The sequence below is a fragment of the Oncorhynchus kisutch genome, linkage group LG25, assembly GCF_002021735.2.
Source record: "Oncorhynchus kisutch isolate 150728-3 linkage group LG25, Okis_V2, whole genome shotgun sequence".
Classification (NCBI taxonomy): domain Eukaryota; kingdom Metazoa; phylum Chordata; class Actinopteri; order Salmoniformes; family Salmonidae; genus Oncorhynchus; species Oncorhynchus kisutch.
In genome coordinates, this window is record NC_034198.2 from 25,015,277 (window position 1) to 25,038,569 (window position 23,293).

Genomic DNA, 23,293 nt, shown 5'->3' on the forward strand with positions numbered 1-23,293 from the left:
TGTCACTTCTCTTGCGTTCCTTGCACTCAGAGTCAAGGTATATGTCACAGTTTGGGCCGCTTGGCTCTTTACTAATTTGCCAGAATTTTACGTAATTATGACATAACATTGAAGGTTGTGCAATGTAACAGGAATATTTAGACTGATGGATGCCACCCATTAAATAAAATACGGAACGGTTCCGTATTTCACTGATAGAATAAACGTCTTGTTTTCGAGATTATAGTTTCCAGATTCGGCCATATTAATGACCCAAGGCTCGCATTTCTGTGTGTTATTATGTTATAATTAAGGCTATGATTTGAAAGAGCATTCTGACTGAGCGATGGTAGGCACCAGCAAGCTCATAAGCATTCATTCAAACAGCACTTTCGTGCGTTTTGCCAGCAGCTCTGCTGTTTATGACTTCAAGCGTATCAACTCTTGAGATTAGGCTGGTGTAACGATGTGATGTGAAATGGCTAGCTAGTTAGCGGGGTGCGCGCTAATAGCTTTTCAAACGTCACTCGCTCTGAGATTTGGAATGGTTGTTCCCCTTGCTCTGCATGGGTAACGCTGCTTCGAGGGTGGCTGTTGTCGTTGTGTTCCTGGTTCAAGCCCAGGTAGGAGCGGGGAGAGGGACAGAAGCTATACTGTTACACTGGCAATACTAAAGTGCCTATAAGAACATCCAATAGTCAAATGTATATGAAATCCAAATGGTATAGAGAGAAATAGTCCTATAATTCCTATAATAACTACAACCTAAAACTTCTTACCTGGGAATATTGAAGACTCATGTTAAAAGGAACCACCAGCTTTCATATGTTCTCATGTTCTGAGCAAGGAACTGAAACGTTAGCTTTCTTACATGGCACATATTGCACTTTTACTTTCTTCTCCAACACTTTTTTTTGGGCGGTTTTAGCATTATTTAAACCAAATTGAACATGTTTCATTATTTATTTATTATATTAAGTTAAAATAAGTGTTCATTCAGTATTGTTGTAATTGTCATTATTACAAATACATGTTTTTTTAAATTTAAAATAAATAAATAATAATAATCGGCCGATTCATCTGTATCGGATTTTTTTTGTCCTCCAATAATCGGTATCGGCGTTGAAAAATCCTAATCGGTCGACCTCTAGTCTTGTCCTGCTCCTGAAATCTGCTCCTGAAATCTGCTCATGCGTGCGTCCCAGTAATCAGTAACAGAGTATTGTGGTAGGTGCATGTATGACATCAATATGTGCGCAATTACAATGATTGAATATTGAATATGTTACATTTCTTAAAATACTGTTGCATCCAATACATACTGTTGACAAGTAGGCTATGGTGTAATGTTATGTTTTGCCTTGTGTGGTAGGTTGCATGTTATGACATATGTCAGCTGTTATGACATATTATAACATGGCATGTTATGGCGCTGGGTGTCAAGTAAAGTGTTGCCAACATTTTTTCAACAGAATCGACGATATGAGTACACCCCTGATCACCCGCACAGTTCACTTTCATTGCAGCCACATACAAACAGCATCATCACTTTGCTCGTTGTATAATTCCTTCTCTCATCTAAGTGCTCTCCTCCTCTCACTTTTTCCCATTGCTTGTGGACTTCAGTGAGGAGTAGTGATTGAGTGCCCAGTTCTGGAGGAAGGAGAGGTTATTGGGATGGAAACCCCTATGACCTCTCTCTCTGAGCTGACTGACCAACAATCAGATGGTATTATATTGACCCCTACTGGACACTGGGGCAATATTCAGGTTGAGTTTGGAACATATCAACATATGGTCAAAAAAATACACATTTCTGACACAAAACAGGTGAAGTAAAAATCATTCATTAGACCAGATAAAGAAAATAATCTGCTATCTCCTCATCAGATTACAAAAATAATATATGGATTGGTGGGAGTACAGAAATGCATCTATATATTTACATGATACACAAATAGTGGTGCACATAGTCTCTTTAAAAATAACTCTTGTATAGAAGGTCCAGGATCAGCAAACCAAGAGGGGGAGAATCATACATGCAAAAGCCCTGGGCTCTATTCTTGCCCTGGCATGGTCACACAGTTCAAAAAGCTCCATGTGTGTATTGGGTTTAGCCAGCCAAACACCTGTCCAGCTGATTCTCAGACAATCTCAGATGTAGAACTCATGACCCAGCTCGGGGGCATACACCTGGTCCTGCTTGGGGAAGTCTAAGGCAGGGACACCTTTGACCTTCCTCTTCCAGACCCCCTTCCTCTGTCTGTCCTGGTCCTCCCTGGTCCTATAGCATCCCTCCCCCTGGTGATTCAGTTGGTGGTTCTGGACCCTGAAGTACTCCTCCAGCTGGGTGTCTGTGTGGAGCCTGAAGGCCCCACGCTCCCTGAGTGAATTAATAAATAAATTAACAAATGAATTAATAGATGGATAGAAAAAAATCAAGAAATACTTAAAAATTTGTTTGACAATATAAAGGCATACTATCATAGAGATCTTATAATGTATTTGTTCTATGTGTAATTCTATGCATATCATACCTGAATGGGTCTAGAGGGTTGTACCGGCTAATGGTCTTATTGGGCATCTCAAAGTTCACGTGGCGTCCTGGTCGCTTGCTGCTCACCTTCATGAACATGCGCTGCGGGGCCTGGACATTCGACTGGGCAGTGGTAGTGAATGCCCCCACCTTACGCACCGCCAGACCCGCAATACCACAGGAGGTCTGGGGCCTCTTCTTCTCTGACTTGGGGCATGGCGTACGCTGGGTGGAAGCTGGGTGGCTGGTGTGAGGCCGCATCACAGCTGGGGAGGGACTGCTGGAACAGATTTCACGGCTGTCGAGGGATTGCCTCAGGTTGAGATCCAGAGTGCGGGTCATAAGGGGGACGTAAGTCTTGGTCATGCCATGTTGCAAGACCTGGTGGCTGGGTCCTGCTGGGGCCTTCTGTGACTGACTCTGGGGGCTCTGTTTTGGGGTTGTAGGTGGGAATAGTGAGGCGTGGGGCTCTGGATCCATCCCCTGGACAGGTAGAGGTGGAGGGGAGCCCCAGGCGTCTCGTACCTGGGCGTTGAGGTTCATGTTGGCCCCGGCTTGGTCGCTTCCCTGCGGCTGGTGGGTGGAGTTGACCTTGAGGAGGACATGCTGAGAGGTGACGGGCCGATGGGGTCCCCTCTTCTTCACTCGGTCTTTCACTGCTTTCTCGCTGCGCGTCAGCACCCACTTAGTCGTTACAGACAGCTCCCTGGCTGTGAGAGGGTGCATATACGGTTGATTACAAGGAACAATAGTAAACATGCCCTTTGTTATACAGCCATAAGGACTATAGTCTGTCTCGTTTCTGTCTCTCTCAATTATGTTCAACTTCTATTGCATTCCATTCTATCTCACCTGAGCCAGTGGTTTCGCTCCTGGGCGTGTGACTGGCCCTGCTTTGGGAGCCCTGGCTGTGCCCGCTGACTGGTCTTCCAGGAGAGATGGCCGAGGGGGGCTTGGTGATGAACTCTGGCTGCAGGTCAATGTAGGCCCGGCTCCTACGGTGGCCCTGAAGCTCACTCCACGTGGCCGGCCTCATAGACTCCTGCTGCGCAGCTTTGGAGATCAAAGAGACCACAGAAATATAATTTGTAGAACGAGGAAAAAGGGTCTAAGATCATGGCAATTTGACTGCATCCTCATGGAAATGATATTTCTATGTCAGAGACCTTGACAAAGTATAGTCACAGCAGGATGATATTAGCCTAGCCTGGTGGTCCAGTCTTTTTGTGCTTTATCCCATGGATGATATTAGCCTAGCCTGGTGGTCCAGTCTGTTTGTGCTTTATCCCATGGATGATATTAGCCTAGCCTGGTGGTCCAGTCTGTTTGTGCTTTATCCCATGGATGATATTAGCCTAGCCTGGTGGTCCAGTCTGTTTGTGCTTTATCCCATGCTCTATGTTCTGTAGACCACTATTATATGGTTGTTATGCCATACATACATGTAACAATCAATGAATACAGAGGTGTCTGCAAACGGAAATAACACACTATTTCAGAGCAATATTCAGATGAGAGACAGGAGATAAATCATGAGGGTAGAGGAAGGTGTCTGGAAAGACAAGGGGTTAATAAAATCGAGCAATAATGGAGCGATATTCAGGTTGAATTTAAGGCTAGCAGTAGGCTAATCGGCCACAAGGCCCCAAAAACCACTCACCCTGTGCTCGGCGCATGCTGGGGGCTGACAGAGAGCGTGCGTGGTGGGACAGCTCCGGCCTCTCCGGTTTCTTGCCCTCACGGTCGTAGATCTTACGATTGGACGAGCCCACCTGTGTCATGCGCTCAGCCCGCACGTAGGAGTAGGGGTACTTGTCTTTATTGAGCATGCTTTTAAGAGTACCCCTGAACTCGTTAAAGAACTCCCTCTCGGCCAGCACAGAGTAGTCCCAGCGCACCCTGGTGAACTGGTAGATCAGAACACTGGTCCCTGTGTTCACCACCATACTGGGAGGGAGAGACGGAGGGTGGAAAAGAAAGAGAAACGTTATCGAGGGCAAGAATGAAAGGGAACGTTATGACAATAACTACTGTTCCCTGAAGGAGGGAAATGAGAGGTACAACATACGTACTATGGGGAGTTGCACTCCCGCGACTTCGGTTGAAGTATCTCAAATCACACCTGACAAGGCCAATGTAATCCGCGCCGCGCTGGAAGCCGCAACTTCCAAAGGTGATAAGTGTGAGACTCGGATTCATTCCTTCAATCTAACACGGCTCTTCACCGAGCCCAGGAACGGGTGGTGTGTTTCCAAACAGATGTTGTACCTCAGTTCCCTCCTTCAGGGAACAGTAGTTCTAGTCATAACGTTCCCTTTCAGTCAGTCAACTTCGGTACAACACACTGTGGGGAAATAGAATCACGCCCCATGACGACTCCAACAGATACTAAATGAAACGGCCCATGGCAGACCACTCAGACATGCCCCTACAAGATGTGGCACACTGGGAGCAGTGACATCCAAGCGATAAAACCTCACAAAAGTCTGTGGTGATGCCCAACTCGCCACAGCCCAAATATCTCCTATAGTCAACCCTTTAAACAACAGCAAAAACGCTGGCAGGGCCCTGGTTGAGTGCGCATGTACACCGCTAGGTAACCCTGGCTGCTATTTGCAAGGGAGCCTCCACAATCCAGCTGGATAAAGAGTCCCCTGCCACGAACTGGATTAGCAAAACAGACAAAAAGCTGGTCACATAACATAACATTCCTGGTCCGTTCAATGTATGTGCATAATGCTAGCACAGGACATAGGGCATGTAACCTCTGTTGCTCTTCAGAACCAAAAGGAGGAGGCATAAAGGAAAATGTCTCAAAAGCTAATGACCTGTAGATCATAGCCTTGAGGTTCAGGGCAAAGGCCCCATTTGGACACGAGTCGTCTTGGGCGAACTGAGTACAGAAACGATGTATGAATAACGTGTGAAGGAACCTTTAGCTGAGGCCAAAGCCTCGGGTTTTACAGGAGAGGATCTTCAGATCCACAGACTCCATTGGTTCAAAAGGAGGCCACACGCAGAGCATCCCAACCCAAATCCCAAGTCAGCAGAATAGGTTGAGAAACTGGCATGAGATGGCGCACATCCTTTAAGAACCTGCCAGGACACAAGCCCTGCTGTGGCGCCATCCATTTCCACACGACACGCTCAAATAGACGCCATGTACACTTTCAAAGTGGAGAATGAAACCTTGCTCTGAAAAGGAACAATTCCTTTATTTTGGGACCAAAGTAGAGGTCTGTGCAGGACCAATTTCTTCCTCCCGCATCATTCATACTGCACCCGCTGGCTTTCTGTCTGGCTACCACGCACACATACAGCCCTCCAGTGGAAAAAGGCGCCCTTGCAGACGAATAGTAGTAATCATGTTCGGAGGTAAACCACCGTGAGAGTGGACATCTGAGGGGCCAAGTCCACAGACCCCATATTTCTGGCCGAGGGAGTCAAACCTGCCTGTGTGCCTGGAATAATTGATTCCTGCACAGCGAGAGTTGCCACGGGACCCTGCCCAATAGATCTCCGCGAACCATGGTTGCTTGGGCTATGAGTAGCAAACAATTCAACTACAAGCCCTCCAGGAGCACCCTCCCAACGCTCGGCTTCCTCATCGAGAAAAACTGACGACAATGCGCGTTTCGTAAATATATACATCGGCCCTGCCGAAAACCACCCAGGGGTGTAGCCTCCACTCCTGAGAGAGGGTGACTTCTGGATAAAAGATCTGGACCCGAGCTAGAGGCAATCGAGGACATGCATCCCCAAAGGGAGAGTATGTGTGCACTGCTCCCCAGCAATAGGAAGCGATCCAAAGTTAGGAGGGAGAGAGACAAAGTCTCTTCGGGATCATTGATGCACGCCACCACTGACATATTGTCGGTTCTGACCAGCACAAGCTGGCCCGACAAAAGCAGGGAGAAGCGCCAGATACACTTAGGACTTCCAGGTAATTGATATGCAGTGTGCTCGGCACCAGGGTCCATACCCACCGAATAGAGTTGCCTTCGTACAGCTTACCTGACACTCAGCCCATGGGAGACCCCTGACAATAGCAGAGGGTCCCAGCACTTGGCCATGGCCATCATCCCCAGTAGGTGTAGGCACTGGCAAAAACGCACTGTGTGCCTCAGATGTAATTTGGCTAAGCAGAGTTGGAACCTGGACACCCTCCGTGGGGAAAGTGCAATAAGCTAATTAGTCTAGCTCGAGACCCAGAAACGGAATGTGCTGAGATGGAGTCAGACAGCTCTTTTTCAGGTTTCTTATGAAGCCTAGAGACTGAATACAGGAAAGTAGCATGGATGTGTATAACACTGCTTGCCCCCTCGACTCCGCTGCCACCAGCCAATTGGCTGTAATAGCCAGCAGCTCATGAGCATTCTGAGTTTGTAGACTCTGAGGTGCTTTTTGAGGGCATGTACTGTAGGTCTAAAATGGGAGGTAAAGTCCAGTCCCTTTTCCGAACCAGGAAGTACTGGCTGTACCAGCTAACCTGGATCTTCGACATAGGAACCACTCAGATTGCCTGCTTCTAGAGACGAGAGCATATCTCCTCCCTCAAAACGGGTGTTGAGGCCTCGGGAACAGTTGACGTGATGCCACTGCAGAAGCGTGGGGAACGCACAACAAATTGTAGCCAGTACCCTGACGTCACTGTTCGCTTGATCCAGGGCAACACTGCGCATGCACGCCATTGGTCGGAGCAGACAGCGAGCTTCCTGTGAAGTGCCATCTGAAGGGGCGGAACACCACATTGTGGACTTGGAGAGATTGATTATTTTTCCATTTCCACCACTCTTGACAACTATGTGTCTGAACATGGAGAAGGGACACTTTCCATCAACCTCACATGTGCGAGAAACAAAACATTTGATATGCATGAACACTGTGAATCTTGGGGTTGAAAAAACTGTGTTTATATGCCAAGGTTTGCCTAAAGCCCGGTCCACCCTGGGTACAAGGGCTATGCCCGTCAGTGATGTACCCCTATTGGCAGTGCCGTCTGGCACTCAGCGCTGGTCCGCACAAATAAAAATAGACCCAGGGAAAAAAACTTTATCATGGAGTTTACCCAACCACAGTCAAAGGTACAGACAACAAAAGCACCTTGTAACCTACCTGGTAATGGGCCAGACAGCTCTGAAAAATGGACCCCCTTCTTTGGTAACAGAGGGGGAAGATTCAAAATAAAATAAAATTCCCAGGAATAAAAAGCGTTGAGCTGGAGAAAGACAACTCATTTCGGGGATTATATGAACCACAGAGACTGTGTGTGGCAAAAGAGCATGGCTGTGTCCAACCCTGATTGTTCCCCCGACTCTGCTACCAACCACCAATAGCCTACAGGGTCCATAACCTGCATCACTAGACACCTCATAGGGACTAATTAGGGACAGGCAAGAATCAGCAATGTTCCCGGATAAAGCTTTGGATAAAAGCTTCTGCTAAATGACATAAAGTGCATTCGGGAGGTACTCAGACCCCTTGACTTTTTCCACATTTGATCACTTTAAGGCCTTACTCTGAAATGGATTCAATTGTTTTTTTACCCATCAATCTACACACCATACCCCATAATGACAAAGCAAAAACAGGCGGTATAACTTTTTGCAAATTTATAAAAAATGTATAAACTGAAATATCACATTTACATACAGTAAGTATTCCGACACTTTACTCAGTACTTTGTTGAAGCACCTTTGGCAGCGATTACAGCCTTGAATCCTCTTAGGTATGACACTACAAGCTTGGCACACCTGTATTTGGGGAGTTTCTCCCATTCTTCTTTGCAGATCCTCTCAAACTCTGTCAGGTTGGATGGGGAGCATCGCTGCACAGTTATTTTCAGGTCTCTGCAGAGATTTTTGATCGGGTTCAAGTCCGGGTTCTGGCTGGGCCACTCAAGGACATTCAGAGACCACTCCTGCATTGTCTCGTTATCCTGTTGGAAGGTGAACCTTCGCCCCAGTCTGAAATCCTCAAGGATCTCACTGTACTTTGTTCCGTTTATATTTTCCTCAATTCTGACTAGTCTCCCAGTCCCTGCCACTGAAAAACATCCCCACAGCATGATGCTGCCACCACCATGCTTCACCTTAGGGATGGTGCCAGGTTTCCTCCAGAGGTGACGCCTGGCATTGAGCCAAATAGTTCAATCTTGGGTTCATCAGACCAGAGAATCTTGTTTCTCATGGTCTGAGAGTCCTTTAGGTGCCTTTTGGCAAACTCCAAGCGGGCTGTCATGTGCCGTTTCCTGAGGACTGGCTTCCGTCTGGCAACTCTACCATAAAGGCCTGATTGGTGGAGTACTGCAGAGATGATTGTCCTTCCTCCACAGAGGAACTCTGGAGCTCTGTCAGAGTGACCATCGGGTTCTTGGTCACCTCCCTGACCAAGGCCCTTCTCCCCTGATTTTTCCGTTTGGCCGTGTAGCCAGATCTAGGAAGAGTCTTGGTGGTTCCAAACTTCTTCCATTAAGAATGATGGAGGCCATTGTGTTCTTGGGGACCTTCAATGCTGCAGAAATGTTTTGGTACCCTTCCCCAGATCTGTGCCTCGACACAATCCTCTTTCGGAGCTCTACGGACAATTCCTTCTACCTCATGGCTTGGTTTTTGCTCTGACATGCACTGTCAACTGTGAGACCTTATATAGACAAGTGTGTGCCTTTCCAAATCAATTTACCTAAGGTGGACTCCAATCAAGTTGTAGAAACATCTCAAGGATGATCAATGGGAACAGGATGCACCTGAGCTCAATTTTGAGTCGCATAGCAAAGGGTCTGAATCCTTATGTAAATAAGGTATCTGTTTTTAAATGTTCATACATTTGAAAAAAATTCTACAAATCAGATTTCACTTGTCCTTATTGGTTATTGTGTGTAGATTGATGAGGAAAATAAAGAATTTAATACATTTTAGAATAAGGCTGTAACGTAACAAAATGTGGAAAAAAGGAAGGGGTCTGAATACTTTCCGATTGCACTGTATATTATTATATATTATGAGCCACCCATGGGGGAGGGGTGCCCCTTGTGGACAGAAAGGTAATATGTCACCCATCCTGGTAAGATTGATATGCCCCCTGAACACCATGAACAGAATGGAATGTGGAGTACCAGTGGGGCATTAAACATGGACAAGCTTCCAATACATGAGACTGAGTAGCCTGCATTAAGCCCGGGCCCTTATGGGCACAGAGGGCTCTGGAAATGACTGACATAGTACCCCGTTTACCATAACAAAACGTGGGGGCACTGCCATCACAGTAATGTTTTTGCAGAATGGCGCACTGGTTGCTCAGACCTGTGCTAAGGCCCCTCATTCCAGGGTTACCCGAGCCAGCGATTTGGGGGCTGCTTCCTAATTGGAGGAACTTGAAATTGAAAATAGGAATTGGGTTGCCTAATGCCGGGGGAACATTAGTAAGCTTCATTCACTGGATGTGAAAAAAAATGGTAACCAACGTTAGCCAGGATGTTCTTTAGTCTAAGCTAGGCTAGCTAGCATCTTTGACCTCAGCACCGTCCATTTAGAATAACCAAACGACTTAACGCTACGTATACTAAACAACAGAGCTACCCAAGCAACCATCCGACTGTCCATCCGAAGCAGGAATAGCTAGTATTAGCTAGCTCTCCTCGATGAGTTAGTTAACCTGGCTAGCACGCTATGCAGCGCTTGTTAGCTAACCTGGTCTCAAAAGTCTATGTAGGACTGGATCACCGAGGTGGGACTGGACCCTTCATTGACAAGTCTGGGAAGAAAGGGCAAGCAGTGCTTGACCGAGGCAGACACAGGCGGTGGTGGGGTACCCACCAAAACTGGCCACCCTATCTCTTCGAGTAGCCTCCCATAACTGGCGACAGAGCATACTGGAGTCAGGTTGAGAGCGGGCAGCCAACGCACACACCACACCCAGTCAGACAAAACATTTGCTCTGGCCAAAGAGCCAATCCATCTCCCACAACTCAGACAGCCGAGGTACGGGCACTCGGGAGAGGAAGTCACTATCGGAAACACCAAGCCCCCTTAAAAATGCTACACGATTGTTTAGAGTACCTGCTCGTGGACTAGTAGGGGAACAGTGTCAGCCATCCCCTAGTCCTTCACACAAATGAGAACTTGTTCTCAACTAGCCTACCTGGTTAAATAAAGGTGAAATAAAAAATTATACAAAAAATAAAAAACTGATTTGCCCAAGAGCATGCCAGAGCATGCACCGAGCCGAGACATACAAGACAACAATCGTGAGTATCTATTTATTTATTTGGGCATGGTCGCAAACAATAACCTGGCTTAGCCTTCATCGTCTAGGTTGCATTTTTTGCCATCTTATTAATTGGTATAGTAAGGCCAAGCAATCCGTCAGGCGTGATTTTACATCCTTCAACCGAAGTCGCAAGAGTGTGACTCCCCATAGTAGTTTGTACCGACTTATTGAAAGGGAAACAGGAGGGGCAGAGAAGAGAGGGAAATGTCTTAAAGACATACGCTTCTGGGTAAAATCATGGTTGTCAAAGTAAGAATTAAATGAATGATTACTCACTTGTTAAATGAATTATCACTAACTTGTTGTGTGGGTGCAGGGACAGTACAGTACTTACTTGTTGCTGTGTGTGTGCAGGGACTGGATAGGGCTGTGTTGACCCCCTGCCTTGATGACTCTCAGGCAGTCCCCTGTCAGGAAGTTGAAGATGCGGATCTTCCCGTCCCCACAGCCGGTAATGACACGCAGAAAGAGGTAGATCAGCGCCAGGACCTCCCTAGAGGATGACAAACACACACTCACAGCATTCAACTAACCTCGAGATAAAGCAGTCAAAAACAGTACCAAAAACAAAAGTGCTTGTTATTTTTTGTATGACTTTGCTCACTTTGGATGGTGATAGGTCATCAGGTTCTTCTTTATGTCACAGTTGGTGCTCCAGGCCATGACCTGTCCATCAGAACCACCTGACAGGATGTGCCACTGGTCGAAGAACAGACACTTTACAGAGCTCTGGTGGGCATCGATTACCTGGAAGACAGGGACTTTGGTGAGGGAGGACAGTGTCAATTTCACTCAAAAAACATTCAAATCAAAACCTACTGAAATGGGACAATGAAGACATTGACCTGACAGAGTACAGACCATCTTACCTTGAGGAGTGAGGCGGTCTCCATACCCCACATTTTGACCAGACCTTTGTCACAGCTGCTCATCACTAGAGCCTTGTCTATCTTCACACACAGGATGGGGTTGTGGTGCCTGAACTTCAGCTTCTCATAGCAATGCCCTGTCTGCAGGTTCCACACTGCCGTGGAGGTGAAAGCACACAAAGTTACTAACACACAAAACGAGGTTGATACATTTACAACAAACTGCCTGACATGCTGACTACACCAGCCACCAACTATATTAATTAGGGGTCGAAACACATCAAATATTCATAGCATTTATCTAGCTGCTGTTGTCATGGGAGATGAACACTGGGTTATAATTTTACCAGACATACATATAGTCTTCTTTTTTATCTGGTTCTTTGTAGAATTTTGACCCGGAGTCTTAAAAGAATCGTGTGTTTCTCTACTCCAACGATTAATCCACAGATAAAATGGGAAACCTAGCTAGTTTTTAGTTAGTTATCTTTAGTTATCATTCCTCGTTTGTCTTTCAAGCATCCACGTGGGTTTGTGTCTTCCTGATATCCAACAAGGAGGGAACTTGCGGCATATTCAGGAAAAAGACCGTCAGTCAATTGAATTTGCGATGTAGCTCTTGAAGACTTGTTATTTTGTGACATTAACGTTTAAATCCTGTAGTAATTTAACTTAAGCTAACACATCTACATTAAAGTTTTAATTGAAAGAAAGAACCAAGCTCTAGAAAATAAAAAAGATTAACATATTTTTAAAGGGGAACAAATTATCATCACCTAAATTAGCAAGGTCAACTACATATTGAGTGGTGTGGGTGAAATGATTAAATAACATGTGTAAACGCTCACGCACGCAACATGGCTGGTGAGGTTTACGTGTGACACTTACTTACCTTTGACTTTGCAATCATTGGCCCCTGAGACTAGAGAATTCCCATGCAGGTCCAGGCAGTTGATGGTACCCAAGTGGCCACGGAAGAGCATTAGGCATACGCCTGTTTTCAGATTCCAACACCTATCGTGAATGTACAGTATACAATATATCAAACCAGTCATTCATAAAGAATCAATAAGTATCATCACCTAAATTAGCACGGTCAACTACAATTGACAGTAAATCACAAGTTTAGCATTAGAAACACAGTCATTCTTCATCACAGTCATTGCTGTGTTTTTAAGCCAAATTCAAAAACACATTGAATTGAGTGAAATGGGTCCAAACTACCATGATGGTCTTATTGACTAGAGATGTCCATTCTAGTAATTCTATTTCTATGCCTTTACCCTCCTCCTACCTGATGCTGAGGTCGTAGCTGGCGCTAATGACCAGTCCTCTCTCCTCACAGAGCAGCAGGGCCCTGATGGAGCCGGCGTGGCCCTGGATCACCGGGGACACCTCCTTCAGTGTCAGCACGTCCAGCAGACGCACCACGCGGTCCTTGGAGCCCACGGCCACCAGCTGACCTCCACTGTAGTGCACCACCCTGGAGGGGTCTTCCCTGTTGACCACAACAAAGATACATCAGTTACGTCTCAAATGGCCCCAATGCACTACTTTTTCATACGGCTCTGGTCAAAAGTAGTGCACTATATAGGGAATAGGGTGTCATTTCGGACGCACTCCCAGACTTTGAAATATAGGCCTTGTTACTGTATTATTTGCTTGCAGCAGGTGCTATAATGTTACAAAGACACTGTGGTTACCGTTACCGACCTGTCCAGCAGCACCAGAACATTGTACACTCCACAGTAGACATTCCTCTCTTCCATCTGTATGGCTCGGGTTCTAACGCCAGCATAGATGGCCTCAAAGCCCCTCTCCTGTGGGACAGACAACCACGGATAGCCAGTACAAACGTCAGGGGATCATATTCTAGTCATCAGAATATAGAATAGAATCATCTTCTGCTTTTCACAAGCCCCAAGAGACACACACACAAACACACACACACACATACGATGAAAGCAGCATCCCCTGGAGCAGTTTTGTTATTTGGGATAAATGGTGACATTGATTGATATGATAATAAGGTAGATAGTGATGTGTTTACCTGTCTGATTTTGGAGAAGATTTCTACGTGGTGCATGTGCTTCTCATCCTCCCTGATGGGCACTAGGACCTTGCGGACTTTGGCATATGTAGGGCTGACACCTGTATTGTTGCTCTGAGAGGGGGAAAAAAGTCACACAGGTTTATATTAACATGTACTTAGCATGCCATGATGATAATGGACAACCTGTCATCTGTGTGATCTCTAGATTATCTTGAGCTACTTTTAAAATCAATCAATCAAATATATTTGCTAAGTGGCATAAAAGATCTAAATCCAAACACTTGTGTGGGTTTGCAAGCTAAAAAGCCTTTAAAGAGTTTTTAGAGAATCCCTTGAAATTGGCCTATGTGGCATTGATATGAGTCAGAAACAGTTATTCTGGTGTCAAAATATACTACAAAGTGTGAATAGGATAATCTTGGTCATAAAGTCAGTCTCGTCTAAAATGGAGTTTGGAACGTCCGTGTGTCACAACGGGTAAATGTAGGTTGGGTTTGGATTGGATGATGTCCATTTACCTACTAAAATGGGGTGAACAGCTGCAGTGATTGCTCTCTATCCAATATCATAGACAGTGAGACAGACCTGCCCAGCACAAAACAACACGCTGCGCATTTAAAAAAAAAAAAATATATATACACTGCACTAAACACCTTAGATTTAATATTACACAACTATAACATCCTTGCCAAAAATGTCCAAATTCATTAAATAGTTCTTCAGTTATCTTCGATTTTTTTGGGTGAAATAAGCTTATGTTTGGCATCTACAGTGTGTGAAGGGGACAAACATTATTAACCAAATGCAGAATCGGTCAGAAAACACATCTCCAAGACTGAAATCTTGTTTTCCTAATGAGAAACAGAAAAACACAAGTGCCAATTGGAGTGTTCAGTCACTCTTTAATGTGTTTGCTAGATCATTATTGAAATACACCAACACGTTTCATCAAGGTGAAGACGTTAGCTAAAACATGTTGGTGTATTTTAATAATGAACTAGCCCACCCATGAAAAGCTTTTTAACTTGCAAACCCACACAAGTGCCTTGACTTAGATTTTTTTATTGAGTGTTTGATTGATTTTAAAAGTGGCTCAAGATACTCTGGGGATCATACCAATGCACACATTAAATCTAAATCAGGTGGATACAAAATTTGGCACTATGTAGGGAATAGAGTGCCATTTGGGATTTATTGAGATGACTGCATCGTGGTCACTAGTTAGCACAGCCATAAAGTCCTAAAATCTGATTGGAAACCTAACCATAACCTTAATCCCACTGCTAACCTTACTAAACCTTACCTTATATGCAGAACAAAAAGCACACAAAAAAAAACACTTTTTTTTTTACAATATAGACAAATTTGACTTAACACTTGTTTGTAGTTATTCTTTTTCCATTCGCTTTTTTAGTACTATTCCCCTTCAAGAGCAGCTCCTGCTACTTATTTTTCTTCAATAATCAATATCTTTATTGTCCCGAATGTTAAAAATCTATGTGTCATTGGTGGATTTAGAGTGTGGTATTTTAATAGTCACCATACAGTACCTGCATCAACGTAGCTTGTTTCTCCACCATCTTCTTGGCATTAAGGTCCTCCTGAGTGTCTTCCGTCAGGTAGCGCCAGTGTTGGGAGACATCCCTGCAGCTGTACAGAGAGGTCTTGTCTAGAAGACCTGAAACAAACAACTTCTGCACTTAAATCTTTGAGGGTATGGTGAAAAGCAGCCATCCCTCAAAGGTTGGCGCAGTCCATACTGTAGATCTAATCGATATGTAGTCCATTGAAGGACGACTACTTGCGATTATTCATAACAGAATGAGAGAATTCGGATTGAAATTCTATTCCGTCTGCACCAAGGAAACCTAGGTGATGTCACAAGGCATTTTGTGTTTAAAAGCATGGAATGAGAAAATTATTCAGAGATAGTGGTTCAAATATTGAACAGTTGTTGAAAAGGTAAATGTCTTTTGTTTAAAAAATAGAAAACTATTATGGTATTTTAAAATTATATATATTTTTTTATATAAGAATTGGACCATCATTATGCAAACACATATCTTTCAAATGTAAATGAAGGCTACATAACAACATTTTAACAACACCTCCAAGGGAATTGTTGTACTGATTGCTAACCAAAGGTTTGTTGCTCTTCCATCTCATCAATATCCAGGGAGAACAGCTCAAGGTCTGAAGCAGGAGAGGCATAGATCTTTAAAAGGGTAGCCTTGCAAAACAAAGTCATCACCATGGCATAGCTATTTAGCCCGGATACCTTTCTCTATGGGGCTGATTCAAGGAAATGTCAACGGGTACTTCAATCTAGACAAAAGAAGACAGTGCAGAGTATACCGCTGTCCCTGAACAGAGCCAGATAAGCACTGCATATCAGGTTGCATAAGGGGTCAGCGAAGTGCACACGCACAGGTTCACTTCTGCACACACTGAATCTGCAATATGATCGACCAGATAAACTAGCAGCTAGGGAAGGTATGGAGTAATATTAAGGTAGTCTCAAGGTATTGCTCGCCTGAGGTAGAGTACCTCATGATAAGCTGTAGACCACACTATCTACCAAGAGAGTTTTCATCTACATTTTTCGGAGCCGTCTATTTACCACCACAAACCGACGCTGGCACTAAGACTGCACTCAACGAGCTGTTTAAGGCTATAAGCAAACAAGAAAATGCTCATCCAGAAGTGGCGCTCCTAGTGGCCAGGGACTTTAATGCAGGCAAACTTAAATTTGTTTTACCTCATGTCACATGTGCAACCAGAGAGGAAAAAACTCTAGACCACCTTTACTCCATACACAGAAAAAAGCTCGAACTCGCCATCCATTTGGCAAATCTGACCATAATTCTATCTTCCTGATTCCTGCATACGAGCAAAAACGAAATCAGGAAGTACCAGTGACGTGCTCAATACGGAAATGGTCTGATGAAGCAGATGCTACACTACAGGACTGTTTTTCTAGCACAGACTGGAACATGTTCCAGGATTCATCCAATGGCATTGAGGAGTATACCACCTCAGTCACCGTCTTCATCAATAAGTGCATCGACGATTCCCCCCCCCACAGTGACTGTACGTACATGGATTACAGGCAACATCCGCACCAAGCTAAAGGCTAGAGCTACCACTTTCAAGGAGCAGGACACTAATCCGGACGCTTATAAGAAATCCCTCTATGCCCTCAGACAAACCATCAAACAGGCAAAGTGTCAATATTGAGATAGAATCCTAAGCGTCAATATAATGCGTCAATATAAAGATTGAAACCTACTACACCGGCTCTGACGCTTGTTGGATGTTGTTGTATTTTATTATTTATTTAACCTTTATTTAACTAGGCAAGGCTTACAAACTATTACGGACTACAAAGGGAAACACAACCGCGAGCTGTCCAGTGACACGAGCCTACCAGGCAAGCAACACTGAAGCATGCATGAAGCTGTTCCGGACGACTGTGTGATCATACTTTCCGTAGCCAATGTGAGCAAGACCTTGAAAGAGGTCAACATTCACAAGGCCGCGGGGCCAGACGGATTACCAGGACGTGTACTCAATGCATGTGCGGACCAACTGGCAAGTGTCTTCACTGACATTTTCAACCTCTCCCTGACTGAGTCCGTAATACCTACATGTTTCAAGCAGACCACCATATTCCCTTCGCCCAAGAAAGCTAAGGTAACCAGTCTAAATGACTACCGCCCCGTAGCACTCATCTTGGTAGCCATGAAGTGCTTTGAAAGGCTGGTCATGGCTCACATCAACACCATCTTCCCAGAAACCCTAGACCCATGCCAATACGTATGACGCCCCTACAGATGACGCAATCTCAATCGCACTCCACACTGCCCTTCCCCACCTGGACGAAAGTAACACCTATGTGAGAATGCTGTTCATTGACTACAACTCAGCGTTCAACACCATAGTGCCGACAAAGTTCATCACTAAACACCATCATTAAGTTCTCTGACGACACAACGGTGGTAGGCCTGATCACCAACAACATTGAGACAGCCTATAGGGAGGAGGTCAGAGACCGCAGTGTGGTGCCAGGAGAACAACCTTGCCCTCAATGTGAGCAAGATAAAGGAGCTGATTGTACTACACAGGCAAATGAGGGCTGAACACATACCCATTCACATTGACGAGGCTGTAGTGGAGTGGGTTGAGAGTTTCAAGTTCCTTGGTGTCCACATCACCAACAAACTATCATGGTCCAAACACACCAAGACAGTCGTGAAGAGGGCACGACAATGCCTTTTCCCCCTCAGGAGACAGAAAAGATTTGGCATGGGTCTCCAGATCCTCAAAAAAGTTCTACAGCTGCACCATCGAGAGCATCCTGAGCGGTTACATCCCCGCCTGGTATGGTAACTGCTTGGCATCCAACCGTAAGATGCTACAGAGGGTAATGCGTATGACCCAGTACATCACTGGGGCCAAGCTTCCTGCCATCCAGGACCTATATACTAGGCGTGTCAGAAGAAAATTGCCAAAGACTCCAGTCACCCAAGTCATATACGGTTCTCTCTGCTCCCGCACGGCAAGCGGTACCAGAGTGTCTAGGTCCAAAAGTCTAGGTCCAAAAGGCTCCTTAACAGCTTCTACCCCCAAGCCATAAGACTGCTGTGCAATTAATAAAATGGCCACCCGGACTATTTGACCCCCCCCTTTGTTTTTACACTGCTGCTACTCGCTGTTTATTATCTATGCACAGTCATATGTGACAAATATGATTTGATAATAGCTCCTGAGACCAGTATTATTCATGTAGAATACTGGAGAGGGGGATATGCAGTGATGTAGTAGTAAACAAAATAGGTGGGTTAACTGATCACCGATCACGGTGAAAAAAGTTATGCTCCCTATACTTTCAATGCATTCTTTTTCAATGCATGTTTAGTTGCATTTACCCTCCACTACACATCTGAGGATAGATATTCTCATGTAACACCACAGAGTCCTTTGAATGATAGCTTAGACATGTTTTGGAGGGGTAGAGGGAAAAACACAAGGGGGGTACATGGTGGCTCACCTAAAATCCTCTTGGCAAGATGAACAGGGAGACCCCGGATGAAGTCTCTGTATCGGCGGACCCCAGACAGAGAGGTGGAGGACCGAGGGACCACCATCAGAGCAGGGTCGTCTGAACAGGTGGAGTCTGTGTCACTATCCTCCTTCACCACCCCCATACACACACTGCCAAAGCCCTGCAGGCCTTTAGAGGTAGGGCTGGCACCCACCACCACCCATGGAGCTACATGGAGTTGGCAGCTATTGGCTGAAAATAAAGAAACACAGTGAGGTAGAAATTCATAGTGGACTGGATATGGAGAACTTTGAAGAGTACACAAACATTTGACCAACCAAAATGTCTACTTTGATTATAATAATTTATTGGGTGCTTATATTTGTCCTATTAATCAAACATGACATTTTTATCATATGACATTTTTATCATAATAATTCATTAACACAGGTACTGCAGGAGCGGACTGGGACAAGAATTCAGCCCTGGCATTTTAACCACACCAGCCCACATCACTGCGCACACCGCCAGCTCACCATTTTGTTTGCCTCCCAGTCCCAGCATATTTTCTGCTGTCACTCTGTGCTTCTTCTTGTTCTCTGTCTGTCTGCTTATTAACCCTTATTCGTTCTACACCTACCCTAAGTGTTAATTACTATTACAGGGCTCCTAACCACATCCCCAGGCTATTGCACACTGAGCATATACAGTAAGTCTGGGATATCAATGATTCAAAGTAGGCCTTAGTGGGAGTGAATTCTATTTTTTTTTAATTTTAATTTTACCTTTATTTAACCAGGCAAGTCAGTTAAGAACACATTCTTATTTTCAATGACGGCCTGGGAACAGTGGGTTAACTGCCTGTTCAGGGGCAGAACGACAGATTTGTACCTTGTCAGCTCGGGGGTTTGAACTCGCAACCTTCCGGTTACTAGTCCAATGCTCTAACCACTAGGCTACGCTGCCGCCCCTATGGGAGTGACCTACGGACTAATGTATTTGTATCATTTCATTTTAGTGAATCACATGGCTGCATGTGATTCACTAACATCACAACATTTCCCCTTGGTGTCACTGGGTAAATTCAATCAATTGAATTTACCACAGGTGGACTCCAATCAAGTTGTGGAAACATCTCAAGGATGATCAATGGGAAACAGGATGCACCTGAGCTCAATTTCGAGTCTCATAGGAAAATGGTCTGAATACTTTTATGTAAATAAGGTATTTCTGTTTTTTGTTGTTTTAATACATTTGCAAAACTTTCTAAAAACCATTGATTCACTTTGTCATTATGGGGTATTGTGTGTAGATTAATGAGGGATAAAATAATGTAATACATTTTAGAATCAGGCTGTAATTGAACAAAATGTGGAAAAAGGGAAGGGGTCTGAATACTTTCCCGAATGCACTGTATATATATATTTTTTTATGTGTGTACATTTCAACCAGCCCACCCAACTAAAAATGGTCCAGCCCATCTGGCATATGCCAGAATTGCCAAATGGCCAATCCAACCCTGCCCCACTGCCCTTACAGGTAGACCGTAGATAAGCCTACAGTTACTAGCATTCATTCCTGATTGCAACAAAACACAAAAACATTTCTAACAGCAACACTCACAGAGCTCTGGATCATGGCATGTCTCCTGGCCTCCATCGATGGTGTTGATGTCAGTTTCATGATGCATGTTGACAGGGTCATAGAAGGAGCTGGCCCAGATGAGGAGGTCCAGGTCTGGATGACCCTCCTGCGAGTTGAAAGAGTAGGTGGATTCTGGGATAGACGAGGTGTCATCCTCATGATCCTCATCCTCCAGCACTGAAAAGAGAGGTTTGATTATTATGGGTTAAAAATACATGCAGTTTTGCAAATTAGCCTACAATTCATACAGATAACTTTCACAATTTTGCATGGAATATCATTTCATGTGTGGTCATTATATAGGCTACAAAGGTTCTCGAATAAAAATGTACTTAGTGGAGGGCCTCAGTAAGTTGTCATAAAACTAATTCAAATCAAATGTTATTTGTCACATGCGCAGAATACAACCGTATAGACTTTACCATGAAATGCTTGCTTACGGCCCTTCCCAACGATGCTGAGTTTAAAAAAAAAATATATATATATATATATATTCGTGTCTATATATATATAGACACGAAATAAAAGTTATTATATTATATTCCTGGGGTTAGTAGTATAAAGAAAAATTAACACAAAACCACTCATTCCGATAATTTACAGTGTTGCATAACACTAATATGTGACAAGGTTGGTAGCAACATGTGAATATCGTTGCGGAGATCTGTTGCAGCTTAAGTCGACTACAACACCCACAATGCAATTCTCTCTCTTTGGGCTGCCTACCTGTATAGTACCTACTAGCAAGCGTAACTACATACACAATAATACCAAAGTCAATATGTGAAAAAGTCGGCATGTGAAGTTGCTAGTTAGCTGTAAAATCGGCTACAAATTGCACTTCACTAACAATTTAGGAGTCAACCTGCAGATCTGTGCGTCAGAGAGGAGTATGATATTCGCAATGGCACCATGAAATGCACCCTGGACTGAAGGAGCAGACAAACTGGAGAAACCTTAAACCCTCTGTTAAATTACACATTTCTCGAGGTAGCAATATCGCAAAAATAGCTCATTCGAGAGAAGTCAACCACCCTTATGACATCGGCCAGTATTGAAATCTGACATGTATGAAATAAGTTTTTGCGATCTAAAAGTCGTATTCCTATTAACTTCCAGTGTAGTGAGAGTGGTTTTGTCGCAATGCTACGTCATACAGGACGAATGTCTGCATACTTGAACGACAATAGCATACATACACATGAAAACATGAAATGACACAGGGAATTGATAGAACATCGCTCAGAGATCCACATTCAAAATGGGTGAATCTTTACTTTAAGTACCTGTACCGTTAAGTTGGAGGAAGGCCCGTTTTGCTCTAACTATAAGCACACTTGTCAAGTTTCCAAGCATGTAAAGAAGCCCTGTATCGCATAGGGAAAGAATTCCTAAAAGATAGTTGGATTTTGTCCAGTGGTGGCTGCGACTGAACCAGTCCCAAGTGTCAACCATCTCTATCCCAAGAAGTTTGGTGTCAAGTGCTCGGTCCTGGCTCCAAGTGGTCATATCTTCTGAAACACATGACTTCTGTCGTGACCTGGTATAGGTGAAATCTTTCCCAAATGTCACTTGCAGTACTCTTTGGATGGTTTCGAGAATCTCGACACTTTGGCACCGCACGAGAATGCCAGTAAGGAATCTCCTTTTGGACGAGTCCCCTGCGCGCGACATCCACTGGGTCGAATCGTGGAGCTTGGAAGTGAAGATGCAAGATTGGCAATTTCCACAGACGTTGAAATCTGCATCTTCCTTCTTGCAACAAAGCCTGTCTATTGTGTCGACTCTATATCCACACTGTTCTTTTGATCCAAAGCGTTTCATTGCGTTGGTTTATTAAGCGTAGTTTAATTCCAAATCTTTAAAAAAGGTATGTTTCCGACTGGCTGCACTGCAACCTGGTTGGAACTTCTTATCGCTGTTGCTTGGTTGTTGCCATGCGACTAGCCCAATGGTTGCTTGTCAACTTTTTTTGGTTGCCTGGAAACCCGAGGTTGAATTGTATTGAATAGGGCAGAAATTAGCGTTTGAATCAGGAAAGTTTCCTGTCACAACCTTTACAAGCCAGAATGTTAAATACATTTATATTTTAACGTACACTACCAGTTGTCTGTGCGGTAGGAATGTGAGACAATATAGGAAAGTTTAATCACATCAACCTTTCAAAGCACTGGTAGTGCTTTCAGATTTCGATCATTAAATTATGATCAGAACCATGTAAACTGCACAAGCTCGCCAAGTATGCATGTGTCTTTTGCATGTACTATTATTTGTATCTTGTGCTCATGCTTCGGGTGATGGAAATTGACATAATTATACTTTCCTGTGGATATATTGTCTCATATTCCTACCACCAAATTGACCAACCGCATGGACAGCCGGTAAAGTACGTTCAAATGTAATTTTATTCAAAATTATGGCTTGGAGGGGGTCATGAGAGGAAACTTTCCAGATTCAAAATGCATTTTCTGCCCGATGTAGAGTTCAATGCAATTCAGCGTCTGTTTTCCAGGCAAGCCCAAGCGTCGAAATATTTTTTTTTAATGTAGACAGTTTTTCTGATGATGACTAAACAAGTAAACTCATCGCTGTTGTTACTTTGTGTAATCGTGCATTTAATGCACCATAGAACACAGCACTGCATTTCTGTGTCAAGATAGCAAAATCAGTGCGCCGCCCGGGAATCGAACCCGGGTCGAAAGAATGGGAATCTTCCATGATACCACTACACCAGCGGCGCTGGTGATGGTTGAGGAAGTTTGCGATTATATGAAGATCTCCTTCATCGTGTAAATTAATTTATAAGATTGTGTTATTGTATAGGAAGAACTAAAGTGTATGAATAATATTCTGGTCATCAAAGCATAGTCAATCATTGCAAAAAGTCACATTTTAGACGC

The 23,293-nt window shown here is 44.2% G+C and overlaps 1 protein-coding gene and 1 non-coding gene across 2 annotated transcripts; both read right to left on the reverse strand.

Annotated features, from left to right (window-relative positions):
- Positions 1–1,129: 1,129 nt before the first annotated feature.
- fbxw10 (F-box and WD repeat domain containing 10) lies at positions 1,130–22,300 on the reverse strand. Its single transcript, XM_020460341.2, has 15 exons — positions 21,680–22,300; positions 20,373–20,570; positions 18,756–19,001; positions 15,256–15,383; positions 13,703–13,816; positions 13,366–13,472; positions 12,947–13,150; positions 12,545–12,666; positions 11,653–11,807; positions 11,388–11,530; positions 11,118–11,276; positions 4,176–4,462; positions 3,368–3,568; positions 2,517–3,225; positions 1,130–2,362 (listed from the first exon to the last, which is right to left on the reverse strand). Exons 1-15 carry the CDS (start codon positions 22,215–22,217, stop codon positions 2,134–2,136), a joined length of 3,540 nt encoding a protein of 1,179 aa, XP_020315930.1. The 5' UTR covers positions 22,218–22,300; the 3' UTR covers positions 1,130–2,133.
- Positions 22,301–23,062: 762 nt separating this feature from the next.
- trnag-ccc (transfer RNA glycine (anticodon CCC)) lies at positions 23,063–23,133 on the reverse strand. The gene has a single exon. It is a non-coding gene; the product is annotated as a tRNA-Gly (tRNA).
- Between the last annotated feature and the right edge of the window lie 160 nt (positions 23,134–23,293).